We start from the raw sequence: 13,544 nt of genomic DNA, 5'->3' as shown, positions 1-13,544 counted from the left end.
ACCCTAGCGGGAAGGCTCGCTGACATGCGCGCGGGGCCGACCAAAGGCCGACGGCGGAGGCTTCACTTCACTTCACTTCACTTCTGTGCTGACCTGACCGTTCAGTGGTTGTTCCGGCGAACAGAGGAGGAGGAGGAGGAGGGAGAAGCAGCGGGAAGGAAAAGGTTGGGAGAGGGAGAAAGGACAACAACTGCTGCATGAAGGGGTGAAGGGAGGGAGACTATCCCGTCCACTTGTGGTTTAATGTTAACACCTGCATAGTTGAACTGCACTTAATTATTAAGGCTGTTCTCCTAAACGGTTTTTGTTTTTAAAGTCGAAATTGCACAGCAGCGCCCGCCTTTCCACAACAAACCACATCTGACTTAATAATAGCAAATGATATGGGAGAGGTTAGAGTTACTTGAGACAACTGGGTTTTGCTGCAAACGAAGAATCTGTTAATTCAATCTGTGAATTCAATCATTATATTTAATGAGCGCAGATTTGGACTGGTAAAGCACGAGTCACAAGAGCATTAGTGATAGGAACAGAATTGGGCCATTCAATCATGGATGATCTATCTCTCCTAACCCCATCCTCCTTCCTCCTCCCCATACCCTCGGACACTTGTACTCTGCTCTCCTTTGTATTGGTAAAGGCCTGAGGCCTGGGGTTATTTAGAAAAGGGAGAGATTATTCTTTCACTATCTGAATTATGGAAAATGTGGCATTTGAGCCCCGGTTTGGTGATAAAGAACAAATTTAAAAGAGCATTCTGCGATATTTGAACAGACTAGTTATAGGGTGATTTCACGAAAGGTCACTGGAGCGTAGATCCGCACCCACGTGACCGAAAATCTGAAGTGGAGTACATGCTATACATCCGGTACATGTTAGTGAATGGGAAAACACGCACTTTCACACCCGTTAAAAACATCGAAAACGGCCAGTTTTTGAGCTGCAATTTACTGTGCCAGTCGGGGTGACCGTGAGGCACAGCTACCTAAATTTACAGTCCAAAAAAAAGATAGAAACTAAGGTAAATTCAAGAGGGAGCTGAAGGTGCAAATCCAGCGGAAATGCTTATCGGACATTTGCCGTGGAGATTTAAAGATCCAAAATATCGGGAATTATCGCGTTTGCTCGCTGCATTTCATCAAAAGTAAGGCATTATTGACTTTTTTATCTTTATTGATGAAATGCAGCGAGCAAACGCGATAATTCCCGATATTTTGGATCTTTAAATCTCCACGACAAATGTCCGATAAGCATTTCCGCTGGATTTGCACCTTCAGTTCCCTCTTGAATTGACAGTAAATTGCAGCTCAAAAACTGTCCGTTTTCGATGTTTTTAACGGGTGTTAAAGTGCGTGTTTTCCCATTCACTAACATGTACCGGATGTATAGCATGTACTCCACTTGAGATTTTCGGTCACGTGGGTGCGGATCTACACTCCAGTGACCTATCGTGAAATCACCCTATACATTGCATGGAATAAACAATATAAAAGGCAAGTTAGATTTTGTTGAAAGAAAATGCTGTATTTTATTAAGTTGCATTGTGACGGATTCCAATGTAAAAAGCTACCTTATTAAGTAAAAAGTTATTTACCTTATTTTATTTAACCATTATAGGTTACCTTCATGAGGGAAAACTCGCGTAAATATTTAATTTGCTTTTGAGGATCTTCTAAAGATGTCCTTAATGAAAGTACCTGTCGTTGATGTTCACATCGACAATTTTAAAGAGATCTGGCCGTCTATGCTGCTTGCAGTCAAAACGGCAAGTTTCATAGCCCTTGATACTGTGAGTACGACATTTTTTGCTTTTAAACAACTTTGAAGTAATATTTAAATATGAGTATATTTATATTTGTTTGCCCTCCACACAGGAACTCAGTGGACTTGGGACACGAAAAGCTTTGCTGGCACAGTGAGTAGAGACTTGGCTTATAGGCACAAGGAACTGCAGATGCTGGTTTAAAAAAAAAAAAAGATTTGGAGTAACTCCATGGAGCAGACAGCATCTCTGGAGAACATGAATTGGTGTAAACATGCTTTAATGTTATAAAGAAAGCGATGACCAGTTTTTATAAAACAGAATGGCAACGGGCCCATTGACCCAACAAGTCGATGCCAACCATTGATCACCAGTTCACATTTGCTCTATGTTATCCTGCTCTTCCAACACACGAGGGGCAATTTACAATTAACCTACAGACTTGCATGTCTTTGGGATGTTGGAGGAAAACAGGGGTACGCGAACGAACCCCATGTAGTCACTGGGAGAACGTGCAAACTCCACATACAACACCCAAGGTCAAGATCGACCATGGTGCTATGAGGCAGCGGCTCTAGCTGAGCCACAGTGCTGCCAAAAGTTGCTGGCTGCAGAAAGACCGTTCAAGACTGTTTAATTGTCATATGTACCGAAACAAACAATGACATTCTTGAGCCACTCCTGATTGTTCACTATACAAGAGGTTACTCAAGGATGGAGGTGAACAGATCCAGAGAACTAGTTGGGTTTTGCACCCATTACTTTCTCAAAAAAAATCTCTTAGTGGTAGTTAATCACATTGGATCCGAATTAAAATAAATGCTCTTAATATGATCATAGTCAGAATGCATGGACACTTTGGCCCAACTCATCCTTGTTGACTGTTGGTTTCTTGCCCTCCAACCCCAGCAGAATAAAATTTAAATTTTCACTTGCATTAAGAGTTAAAGAGAGGATAAATCTCTCTCTCAACTTAGTTATTTCATTAGTCCTGCAGTATAGGATAAAATGTCTATTTCTAATGGTAGATTGAATAATTTGCATTCACTTGGATACAGGTCAGTTGAAGATCGATACAAAGCAATATGCCAGGCTGCCAGAACCCGTTCTGTTCTTTCTCTCGGGATAGCAAGTTTCAAAGAACTACCAAATAAAGTAAGACCCTTTAATTTTATGCATTTTTTATGCTTTAGAAAATTTCTGAAATAAGTGGGGGTTTTTCACTGCATCCTGAGATGAGGTCACCTGAATTCTCGTTCATGTTTGGTCATGATGTTGTAATCTATTTAGGCTATTCCTCCAATGTATTTTCAAAGCACTCTGTTATCCTTTTGTTTTAAAACTCCTGATATCAATTAGGAGTTTTCCATGATCCCAATACCTACAAAAAATTTTGTGCATTTAACAATTTTGAATCATAACTGTCGGTCTTCATTTTTACACGATAATAATTGATCAATTAGTAAGAGTTTTATAGGACAAAGATAAAGGAAGGAAATATGGAGAGTGCAGAGGGAAACTACCTTGCCTAAGAGTGTCCTAGATGTCCATATAAACTTGAGAGGGATTACAATTGAATTGTGCGTCATTTTAGTTTGGGAGGTCATAAGTGATTGGAACAGAATTAGGCCATTCGACCCATCAAGTCTACTCTGCCATTCAATCATGGCTGATCTATCTCCCTCCCAGGCACGGGCAGTCAGAGAAGGCAAGATAGGCACTGCCTACCCTGACTAAAATTATAAAATGGTAATTATTAAATATAAATAGTAATGGCATGGGAGAATTATGCCCACCTAAGGGATCGATCTCTGAGGTAGGCAATTCTCCCGTGCCTTTCATCCGCAGTACTTGTAACACGCAAAAGTATGTACAGCTCACGTGCCGTCAACGCTGCTTCAAGCCTTCACGGCAAGGGGAGCTGAAGGCAGCTGAAATTCTGCCTTTGCACCGTGGACTGCGCATGCGCAGCAGCCTACAGCGCAGGCGCAGTGCAAGTTTCTTGGCGGGTTTTTCAAACATGGATTGCCATTATTTTAAGAGTATCTTAAGAAACAAAGAGAGAAGAATGGAGTTTGTTTACAAATAATGGGGTAAATAAATTTCTTTGAGCTATATGTTTTTAAATACCGCATTTCCCGGCAATGAAGACACTATTTTTTTACCCAAAAATAAGGCACAAAATTTTACCTGCATCTTGGGTTAGGTTAGGTTGTTAGCCAAGAAAGATAGACTTGGCTATCCCTCAGTACAGCAACATCAAGAACGATGTTTGAGGGAAGAGTGCGCGGACAATAGACAATAGGACTAGGCCATTCGGTCCTTCGAGCCGACAGGGCATTATTGATGGGGTGGTTTACTGGAGACCAAGTTGTTGGGGGTAACTCTAGTGAAGGGATCAGATGCTTGGAGTTCGGTCTCTCGGCAGTGGAACCTGGACGTCTCATAAATTGTATTTGTGCAGCAAGAACTCTTCGTGTTGGAGAGGAGAGCGATTCATGATTGCTGATTAATGCCCCTGTCCCACTTAGGAAGCCTGAACGGAAACCTCTAGAGACTTTGCGCCCCACCCAAGGTTTCCGTGCGGTTCCCGGGGTTTCCCTAATGGTCGAAAGTGGTTTCAGCTTCTTCTATGTTCTGGCGATTATTTCCACTACCTGCAACCTCCAGCAACCTTCAACTAACATCGCAACCGGCTTCGACTAAAAAATTACCGATTTTTAAAACGGCAACCTATTTTTAGTCGCCGCCGGTTTTGAATTTTTTTGAAATAATCGCCCCCCAGAACATAGAAGAAGTGGAAACCACTTTCGACCATTAGGGAGACAAAAACCTCACGGAAACCTTGGGTGGGGCGCAAAGTCTCCAGACAGTTCCGTTCAGGTTTCCTAAGTTGGACAGGGGCATAAAGATCACAAAGATTAAGTTGCCCAACAATTACCCTACTTTACTGCAAACAGCTGCTGTTACCTGCTGTTCTCTGACTTCAAATAGTGGAGGTACAGTAGCTGGTGCTCCTTTACTAACTATTGTGCTTTCAATCCCTTTAATGTTGTCTACAGTTGTTACATGTATTATAAGGTGTTAGGATATTTGCAATGCAGTTTTCCTCTTATTGTTATAACAGGACTTTACAAATATTTTTTTAATGAAATATTTAGATTTAGGTTTATTATGGCCGCGTGTATTGAGATGCAGTGAAAATGTTTGCATGCTATCCAAACTGATTAGATAATACCATAACTAAATACAATCAACGCTATACTCAAGTTCAATATGTAGAGGAAAGGGGAAGAAACAGAGTGCAGATTTGCATCACTAGATTATTTTAATATGATTATAATTACTATAATTCATGTTGTGTTAGTAATTAGCTGATTAACTCTATAAATATTTCAGCCAGGTACCTACTTGAGCCAAGTGTACAACCTCATGCTACTGTGCATGGATGAATATGTAATTGAGCCACAGTCAGTCCAGTTCCTGGTCCAGCATGGCTTTGATTTTAATAAACAATATGCCAAAGGGATTCCATATCATAAAGGGAATGACAAGGTAACAGTACATTTTGTTCAACTGTTTTTGATCTGTGTCAAATGTATAATCAATTCAGAATTTCTATTTATGCTACCCTTCCAACACCATGCAGTGTTAATCACTGTTGCAGTGAATGGTGGGAAGAATGTTGATTTCACTGATTTCTGTGAGATCTATTACTACAGGTGCACAACCTTTTATCCGACGATCCAAATAACGAAAAGCTCCGAATAGCGGACATTTTTTCGGTCCTTGAAGAAAGGTCCTTGAAGACGTTCACCGAGGGCGGCCCGCAGAGGTGACAGCGGAACCTCCGGTCGGTCCTCGAAGAAAGGGGAACTAAATCCCCATTCATAAAAGAGAAGGTGAGGGTATATTGCGCGGGAGGGTTAATAATTGACAATCTGCTGCTGCCTGCCCGCTGGGTTAAAAAGTTCCCACGGTAGACTCACGATACACAGTGTATCGTGAGTCTTGCGTGGGAATTTTTTTAACTCAGCGGGCAGGCAGCAGCAAATTGTCGCTCCCTTCAGTTTCACCCCACCTACACCCCTCTGCTTCCAGGCCATGTGTGTGACCCCTTCCCTCCCCTCTCCAGTCGCCCCCCCCCCATTGCACCGGCGCGGGGGTTTTGCACTGTCTTCACGTCGGAGCCAGTGCCAATCACCGGAGACGTCAGGACCAACGGGACACCGACCCCCAGGCCCACTGCAAGCACGGAGATCCCAGAGACCCACAGCCAGCAGCAGCCCAGCCCCGTTCCAACTCCAGAGGAACACGCTCCCCGTAGGGACAGAAGCTGATGGTGTGCAAGGTGCATCTTGGTCTTGGGGTTGCGGATGAGGGGGCGCAGCTCGGGCTGTGACGTCTCCGGCCACCCCCTGTACAGGAGCTGAGACTGGGAACTGTGGGGTTGTTTGCAGTTGCAGAGGGAGGGGGCAAGAGCGGTACAGTTCCCAGTCTCAGCTCCATTCCAGGGGGGTGGCCGGAAACGTCAGGACACCGGGATACCAATTACAAGCACGGAGATCCCAGAGACTCACAGCCAGCAGCAACTCTAGCCCAGCCCCGCTCCAACTCCAGAGGAACCCGGGTTGCGGATGAGGGGGCGCAGCTCGGGCTGTGGGCGAACTGCCACTTGTCGCTGTAGGGGCGCATCGGGGAACGGGTTCCTGTTGGTCCTGACGTCTCCGGCCACCCCCTGGACAGGAACTGAGAGACGTCAGGACCACCAGAAGCCGCTCCCCGATGGGCCGCTACAGCGACAAGTGGCAGTTCGCCCACAGCCCGAGCTGCGCCCCCTCATCAGGACACCGACCCCCAGGCCCACTGCAAGCATGGAGATCCCAGAGACTCACAGCCAGCAACAACTCTAGCCCAGCCCCGCTCCAACTCCAGAGGAACCCAGGTTGCGGATGAGGGGGCGCAGCTCGGGCTGTGGGCGAACTGCCACTTGTCGCCGTAGCGGCCCAATCGGGGAGCGGATTCCTCTGGAGTTGGAGGGACAGGGAGACACAGCGGCCTTTGAGAATGGTGGGCAATCACTTCCAAAGTTCTGCCCACACAGTCAGTACACCTCTCCTACACTTGTCTCCCGCACTAAGATCATCTCGCAGAGAATGATCCCAGCCTAACCCTCCCTATTCTCTCCTATTCTGCAAGAAAAAACTACATTGAAGACTCAAACTCGCGATCGAGTAACTGCCGGGATCGAGGCGCAAACTCACGACCTTGCGGATATGAGCCGAGCACTCTGCCACTCCGCCAGCCGTTAAAATCTACGCTAAAAATCTTCCATTCCGAAAGCCGAAAAATTCTGAATTACGAAAAGTGTCCGGTCCCAAGGCTTTCGGATAAAAGGTTGTGCACCTGTACTGCATTTGTGCTCAGCCACTAGGCTTCTTCTGCAGTCCCTCAGGACCTAGGATGGTGTTGCTAATATTTATCCCAATGCCTTAAGATGCATTCTGTGGGTGATCCTAGTCTCTGAGGCAAATAGGAGGGCAGCGACCAATGCTGCTTAATAGACCATGCGTTTCATACCGGGTCTGTGGTACTGATTTTTCAAATGTCTTTTCACTCAACAACTAAAGATTGTTGGCACACAAAATGCAGTGGTTTATTTCAACATCTATGCCTGTTTTCACTGAGAGTGGCACCCTAGATGTGGGAAGGGGTCCATGTTTTCCAGGGTTTAACCATAAACCTTTATTAGTCAAAAGCAATATGATGCGGCAGGGGCAGATTGGTAGATGGGATGTGTATATGGATGGATCTTCTTGCTGTTGCTTCCAATGAAGTATACAATGGCTTGTATGCAGTGACCATGGTTATGCTCATAGCTTGGCCTATGAACATATCCAAATACAGACATTCAGCTCAAATAAAGTTCAGATAACCTTAGGTATGGTGTGCAGTTTTAAAGATTAGCTCCATTTTACAACACAAAGCAAATGTGTAATCCCATTGTTGTGAACAAAGCTTCATGAGACTGTTTCCCACTTCAGATACCATTATGATCAATCACAAGCAGCTAAACCTTGGTCAATTTTAAAGTACTTTCTTTGCTTCACTCGAACCCAGTGCCACAGTTCCGGTCTCAAAAGAACAAGTCTACAAGACCAAAAATAGTCAACTGGTCTTGAAGTCTGTGTAGTTAAGGACCAATTCGTAACATAAAACTGTCCATGATGCTGTCCAAATATTTTCTATTGAGGATTCATGACAACTAAGATCCCTTCATTCCAACAACTGGGTACAGTCTTGAAATGTAAATAATTTAACTCGCTGTGCACTTAAACTAAATATCTTTTTGTGATATATTTCCTTGCAGCCCAACGAATGTCGTGGCCAGAATATTAGAGGTCTGTTCCTAGAAATTATTCAGTCAAAGAAGCCTTTAATTCTTCACAATGGACTAATAGACGTGGCATTCCTGTACCAGTCTTTTTATGCCCAACTACCAGACCAACTTATGACCTTCATAGCTGACCTATCTGAGATGTTTCCAGCAGGGGTTTATGATACCAAATATGCCTCAGAATTTGAGACTCGCTTTGTTTCTTCCTATTTGGAGTATGCCTACAAAAAATGGTAAGTAACACAAACTGGTTTTCTGAATTAAAAGAGCAATGCAATAAAATAAATATATAAATGGGGATGATGAACACTCTAAACATTTTTTTTGTGTGTGGTGTAATGTTCATTTTTATAATTGGTGGAAAACCTGGAGGTAAAAAAAAAGCATTCTGTCGCAAATTGCAACAGCCACAATACATTTAAAGTGTGAAATATTTGAAACGAGTGATTGAAGAACATAATTTGATCAGGACGATAAGTACATTGTTTTATTTAATGCCAGGGAACTTTAGCATTGATCTTGAGCAGGAAAGAAAAGTCGTTTTAGCAGTCTGTCTTAAAGGAAGCACTTCCCAGTACTACATTGCAGTGTCAGACATGGTCACTTCAAATCACTGGAATGGAGCTTGAACTTTTGAATTGAATAAGAGTCGGAACTGAGCAAAGAACTAAAGAGGAAGGCACTGTTTTGATCAGATGCAGGGTCCTAACGATACTAAATTTCAGACTGAATGGAAAATTATTTCATTCCATTGTACAAGTAATCTGAGCTACAAACAAAATAAATAGCAAAAGATTAAAGCATCTGAGGAGAGAAATTCATGCTGTTACTCCAGACTGTCATATCCTACATAGTATTTTTGTGGGCTAGTTTCTGCAAAAGATATATTTGCATAAAATTAACTTCCAGTAAAAATAATCTGGGGAAGGGTGCAATACTGTTCTGCCGTTTGGAGCCGATTTTGTTGTTTCTATAGGTAGACACAAAATGCTGGAGTAACTCAGCGGGACAGGCAGCATCTCTGGAGAGAAGGAATGGGTGATGTTTCGGGTCAAGACCCTTCTTCCGACTGATGTCAGGGGAGTGGGCATGACAAAGATAGAATGTAGTCGGAAACAGTAAGACCGGTGGGAGAACTGGGGAGGGGATAGAGAGGGAAAGCAAGGGCTATTTGAAGTTAGAGAAGTCAATGTTCATCATGCTGGGGTGTAAACTACCCAAATGAAATATGAGGTGATGTTCCTCCAATTTGCGCTGGGCCTAGGACAGAAAGGCCAGATTCGGAATGGGAGGAGGAGTTGAAGTGCTGAGCAACTGAAGATCAGGTAAGTTAAGACTGACTGAGTTCAGCGAAACGATCACCAAGCCTGCGCTTGGTCTCGCCGATGTAGAGAAGTTTTTATAGCTCTTTATTGACCTCTAGTGGATTGTAAACATCAGTATACTTAGTCTTTTCTCATGCCTGAAGTCCTAAAGAATTATGGATGCAAATAAGTTGATACTTGTTTCAATTTGCAGCAGGAGAGAGAATACCAGATTAACTGATGCTATTGGCAGCCATCTCTCCATTGAGTTCTGTAATTACCAACAGGTATTTGAAGATTATATTGACTATCGGTACTGCAACCTCCCAGAGGCCGACAAGGAAGTTACAGAACAGAGCAAAGTGGGAATATGTGAACGTTTTTCTGTGAGTATAACTGGCAACATTTTTTTTTGTTTTTGGTAAATTTGTGCTTATAAATTGTGCCCTTTTCCATATAATTCCTCCAGTGAAACTTACTTGGACAGGTAAATGTTTCCCTTTAAACATTTTGGAATAAAATCCCTGAAGCAATCATGGAATAACTAGACATTTTAGTTCCTTCAAGTTCCTCGGTGTGCACGTCACTGAGGACCTCTCTTGGACACTGCACACGGACACAATAACTAAGAAAGCCCGCCAGCGGCTCTTTTTCCTGAGAAGACTGAGGAAGTTTGGCATGCACGCCAGCATCCTCACATACTTCTATAATTCTATAATTGCACAATCGAGGGCCTGCTGACGGGCTGCATCACAGTCTGGTACAGGGGGGGGGGGGGGGGGGGGGTCACAGTGCCCTCCATAATGTTTGGGACGAAGACCCATCATTTATCTGCCTCTGTACTCCTCAATTTGAGATTTGTAATATTAAAAAAATACATGCGGTTAAAGTGCACATTGTCAGATTTTAATAAAGTCAATTTTTATACATTTTGGTTTCACCATGTAAAAATACAGCAGTGTTTAAAATACAACATAGTCTTCCCCCCCCCCCCCCCATTTCAGGAAACCATAATGTTTGGGACACACCAATGTCATGTAAATGAAAGTAGTCATGTTTAGTATTTTGTTGCACATCCTTTGCCAACAATGACTGCTTGAAGTCTGCGATTCATGGACATAGTACAGAGGCAAATACATGTTGGGTCTTTGTCCCAAACATTATGGGGGGGCACAGTATGTCATGGGAATACTTGAGGGTAGCGAGCCCAATGATATGCCACACCAGGCTTGGAAAGTTAAAACATATAGAAATGGGGTGAATTCTGCCGTAGATTGAAGATTAATCAACGGGCAGAATACACCAAGTCGGAATGTTCAGATCATTTTTGAATTGGGTGGCAATGACTCATGAGGCGCTGGCGCCACAGCTGTTCATAATCTATCAGTGATTTCAATCAGAGTACCAAGTGTGGTGAGCATGAAGTAAATAGATGGTGAATTGGAGAGGACATGGCAGAAAGAATATAATATGGGGAAAATAAAGTGGAATATATTTGAAATGATGAGGGTGCAATGTGATGGTGCTCAGTGGGATCCAAGTGCACAAATCACCACAGGTTACTCTGCAGATAACAAGTAATAAGCCAATGGCATATTTGTCTGTATTGAATGCTGATTTGACTACATGATGTCTTAGTGCAACAGGTACTGGGCAATGGTGAGACCTCTTCTGGAATATTGTTTTAAGGAAAGATATGTGATAAAGGGCGTTCAACACATGTTCACCATATTAATTAGTGAGGAGAATTTAGATTTAGATGATTTTGCTGAAGCTTCATTAATTCATATACAGTATGACGATCAATGCAAGGTGTGCAGAACCTGAAGTCACAATCAAAATAAGACATTGGCCATGCAAAACTAAGAGAATTCTTCACTATCTTTGGAATTCTCTGCTAAAGAGTGCTATGAAATTGCTGAGTGCATACTTGACAGATCAGTTTTTTTGATGTAAAGGGACCAACTTCGGCCCAACTTGTCTATACTGACAAAGATATGCCTCGGCTAGCTCCATTTGCTGTGTTTGGCTGATATCCTTCTAAACCATTTGGTAACTACATAAAAATGCTTGAGATACAAGATCAAATAGTTCAGTGAAACAGGTATGAGGGAGTCAAGTAGTCAACTCCTGTTTATGTTCTTATGACTTGTCTTTGAAAAGGCTTATGGCTGGTGTCAAAATGGAATGAACTGCACGCTGTCACACAATATTGACCTCATCATTGATGAAGATGAACGGATGAAAGACGTTAAAAGAAAGAGGAAAAAGGCCAGAAGAAGACGGAAACAGTCATCAGCGGATAAGAGTGACAACCCTGCCGCACCCGGATCCTTAGATAACGTGACTCCCACTGAAGGTCCTCCACGCAAGTTGCTGTGTGGCAGCAGTGATGAGCAGCCAGAAATAATGGACACTGGAGAATCTCAGGCAAAGCTTTTATGTGATGAACAAGCTTCAGATGGGCAGTGTGGGGAGAAGGAAACGAAAGATGATCTCTGTGACGGAACTGAAATACAGGGGAATGTTTTAAGTGACAATAAAAAGGAAAATAACCCATATGATCAAACCTGCCCAGGAGCTGAAACTGTGGTGGAAAAGAAGAATATGGAAAAATCTGAGGGAGGTACTCACCGTGCAGGCTTTGATGCTTTCATGACTGGATTTATAATGGCGTATATTTTAAAGTGGAAAAATAGTGAAAACAGCACAGCTATGGATCCCTGGCTCCCTGACTGCCACAATAAACTTTACCTGAGTGGGAAATCCATACCATTGCAGATTTGTAAAAGTTCATTTTCAAAATCTTCAAAAGCTCACAAAGTGAAGATTGAGTTAGTTTGGGGCAAACTCTGAGGGCTTGAACAAAGAAATTTATGGCAATTATTTTTAGAAATAAAGTTTAAGCAAATCGTTTGTTTCCCCTCTTGTTTAAAGCATGTGATAAATTTAAGTCTAAAAGGATACCGAGGAGGCAGAGTACTTTTAAATAGCTATAGGCTTTGTGTGAATGCCAAAATCGTTTCACTTTGTTTCTTTAATTTATGTTGTAAAACAATGTAATTGTACAACCTTCAAAATGGATTCCGATAAAGATTTTAAATATCAACAGTGGACTCTTTTTCCACAAGGTATTATTCTGAGATCAATTCAAAAATTTTAAATTTTCACTTGAGAATCTTTCACAAAATTTAGGAGGTCCCATGGCTACATTGCTAATTTGTAGTAAGTGAGGGGTTAAAAGAGAAATCGTTCAGGGAAAGAACAACGGCGAGTATGTACAGGGAGGGGAACTTGTTTAATCTTTGTTGCAGCAATTAAAAGGTTTTGTTCCAAAATTTAGGCCCGTCATGACGTTGAACTCTTCAGTCATCTCTGCCACTGGTCCTTTTTCACTGGTAAGGCGTTCTCGCCACCCAGTGATGACCCCTTCTTCAACATTCTTCTTCGTCATCGACTTCCCCTGCCAGCCTTCTACACTCCGTGAACCTTTGTATCTCCGACTGCTGACGCAAAAGCCATCTTGACTATTTTACTCCCATTGCCCACTCCAATCTCACTCCTACTGAACACATGCCCCCCCCCCCCCCCCCCCCCCCCCCCCCCCCCATCTCACTCATTAACAATCCCAACTTTGTTATTAAACTCCCTAACCTCTACCAGGCCGACCCCATTGCCAGCTTTCGGACACCTCATACCTACCCCTTGATCCCACAGATGAACACCGGGCCATTAGCTCCCAGACTATTTCTGATCTCATGCCCTCTGGTAATCTCCCCTCCCAAGTATCTAACTTTATTGATTTCCCAGTCCCGCTTTGCCAGACTTAGTTTCTGCTTGCTCCTGCCCCAAAGAAGCAGTCTCCAAATACCTTGATTCCAACCTACCAACCCCCCCCCACCCCCATCTATTTTCTCAGGAGTTGTTGTCTGATCCACTGAGTTACACCAACAATTGTGTGTCTATCCCCAGACATGCCTACCTTTTTGTTGGTTATGTGAACAGTCCTTGTTCCAAATGCATACTGGCACCATCCCCCAACTCTTTATCCGCTACAGCAATGACTGCATTGGGGCTGTCT

The 13,544-nt window shown here is 43.1% G+C and overlaps 1 protein-coding gene across 1 annotated transcript; it reads left to right on the top strand.

The window, feature by feature from the left end:
• Window positions 1–24: 24 nt before the first annotated feature.
• Window positions 25–12,572, top strand: toe1 (target of EGR1, exonuclease). Its single transcript, XM_055641678.1, has 8 exons — window positions 25–164; window positions 1,618–1,789; window positions 1,875–1,915; window positions 2,821–2,917; window positions 5,162–5,317; window positions 8,133–8,392; window positions 9,678–9,849; window positions 11,627–12,572. Exons 2-8 carry the CDS (start codon window positions 1,679–1,681, stop codon window positions 12,317–12,319), a joined length of 1,530 nt encoding a protein of 509 aa, XP_055497653.1. The 5' UTR covers window positions 25–164; window positions 1,618–1,678; the 3' UTR covers window positions 12,320–12,572.
• Window positions 12,573–13,544: the final 972 nt, after the last annotated feature.

This window comes from Leucoraja erinacea, chromosome 10 (assembly GCF_028641065.1).
Source record: "Leucoraja erinacea ecotype New England chromosome 10, Leri_hhj_1, whole genome shotgun sequence".
Lineage (NCBI taxonomy): Eukaryota > Metazoa > Chordata > Chondrichthyes > Rajiformes > Rajidae > Leucoraja > Leucoraja erinaceus.
Note: the sequence above shows the minus strand (reverse complement) of the source record. Positions and strands in the feature narration are given on the sequence as shown.

Coding starts and splice junctions, on each gene's coding strand:
- toe1 (XM_055641678.1), top strand. CDS start 1,679: ATGTCCTTAATGAAAGTACCTGTCGTTGATGTTCACATCGACAATTTT. Junction 1,790..1,874: donor GTTTCATAGCCCTTGATACT/GTGAGTACGACA, acceptor CCCTCCACACAG/GAACTCAGTGGACTTGGGAC. Junction 2,918..5,161: donor TCAAAGAACTACCAAATAAA/GTAAGACCCTTT, acceptor TAAATATTTCAG/CCAGGTACCTACTTGAGCCA.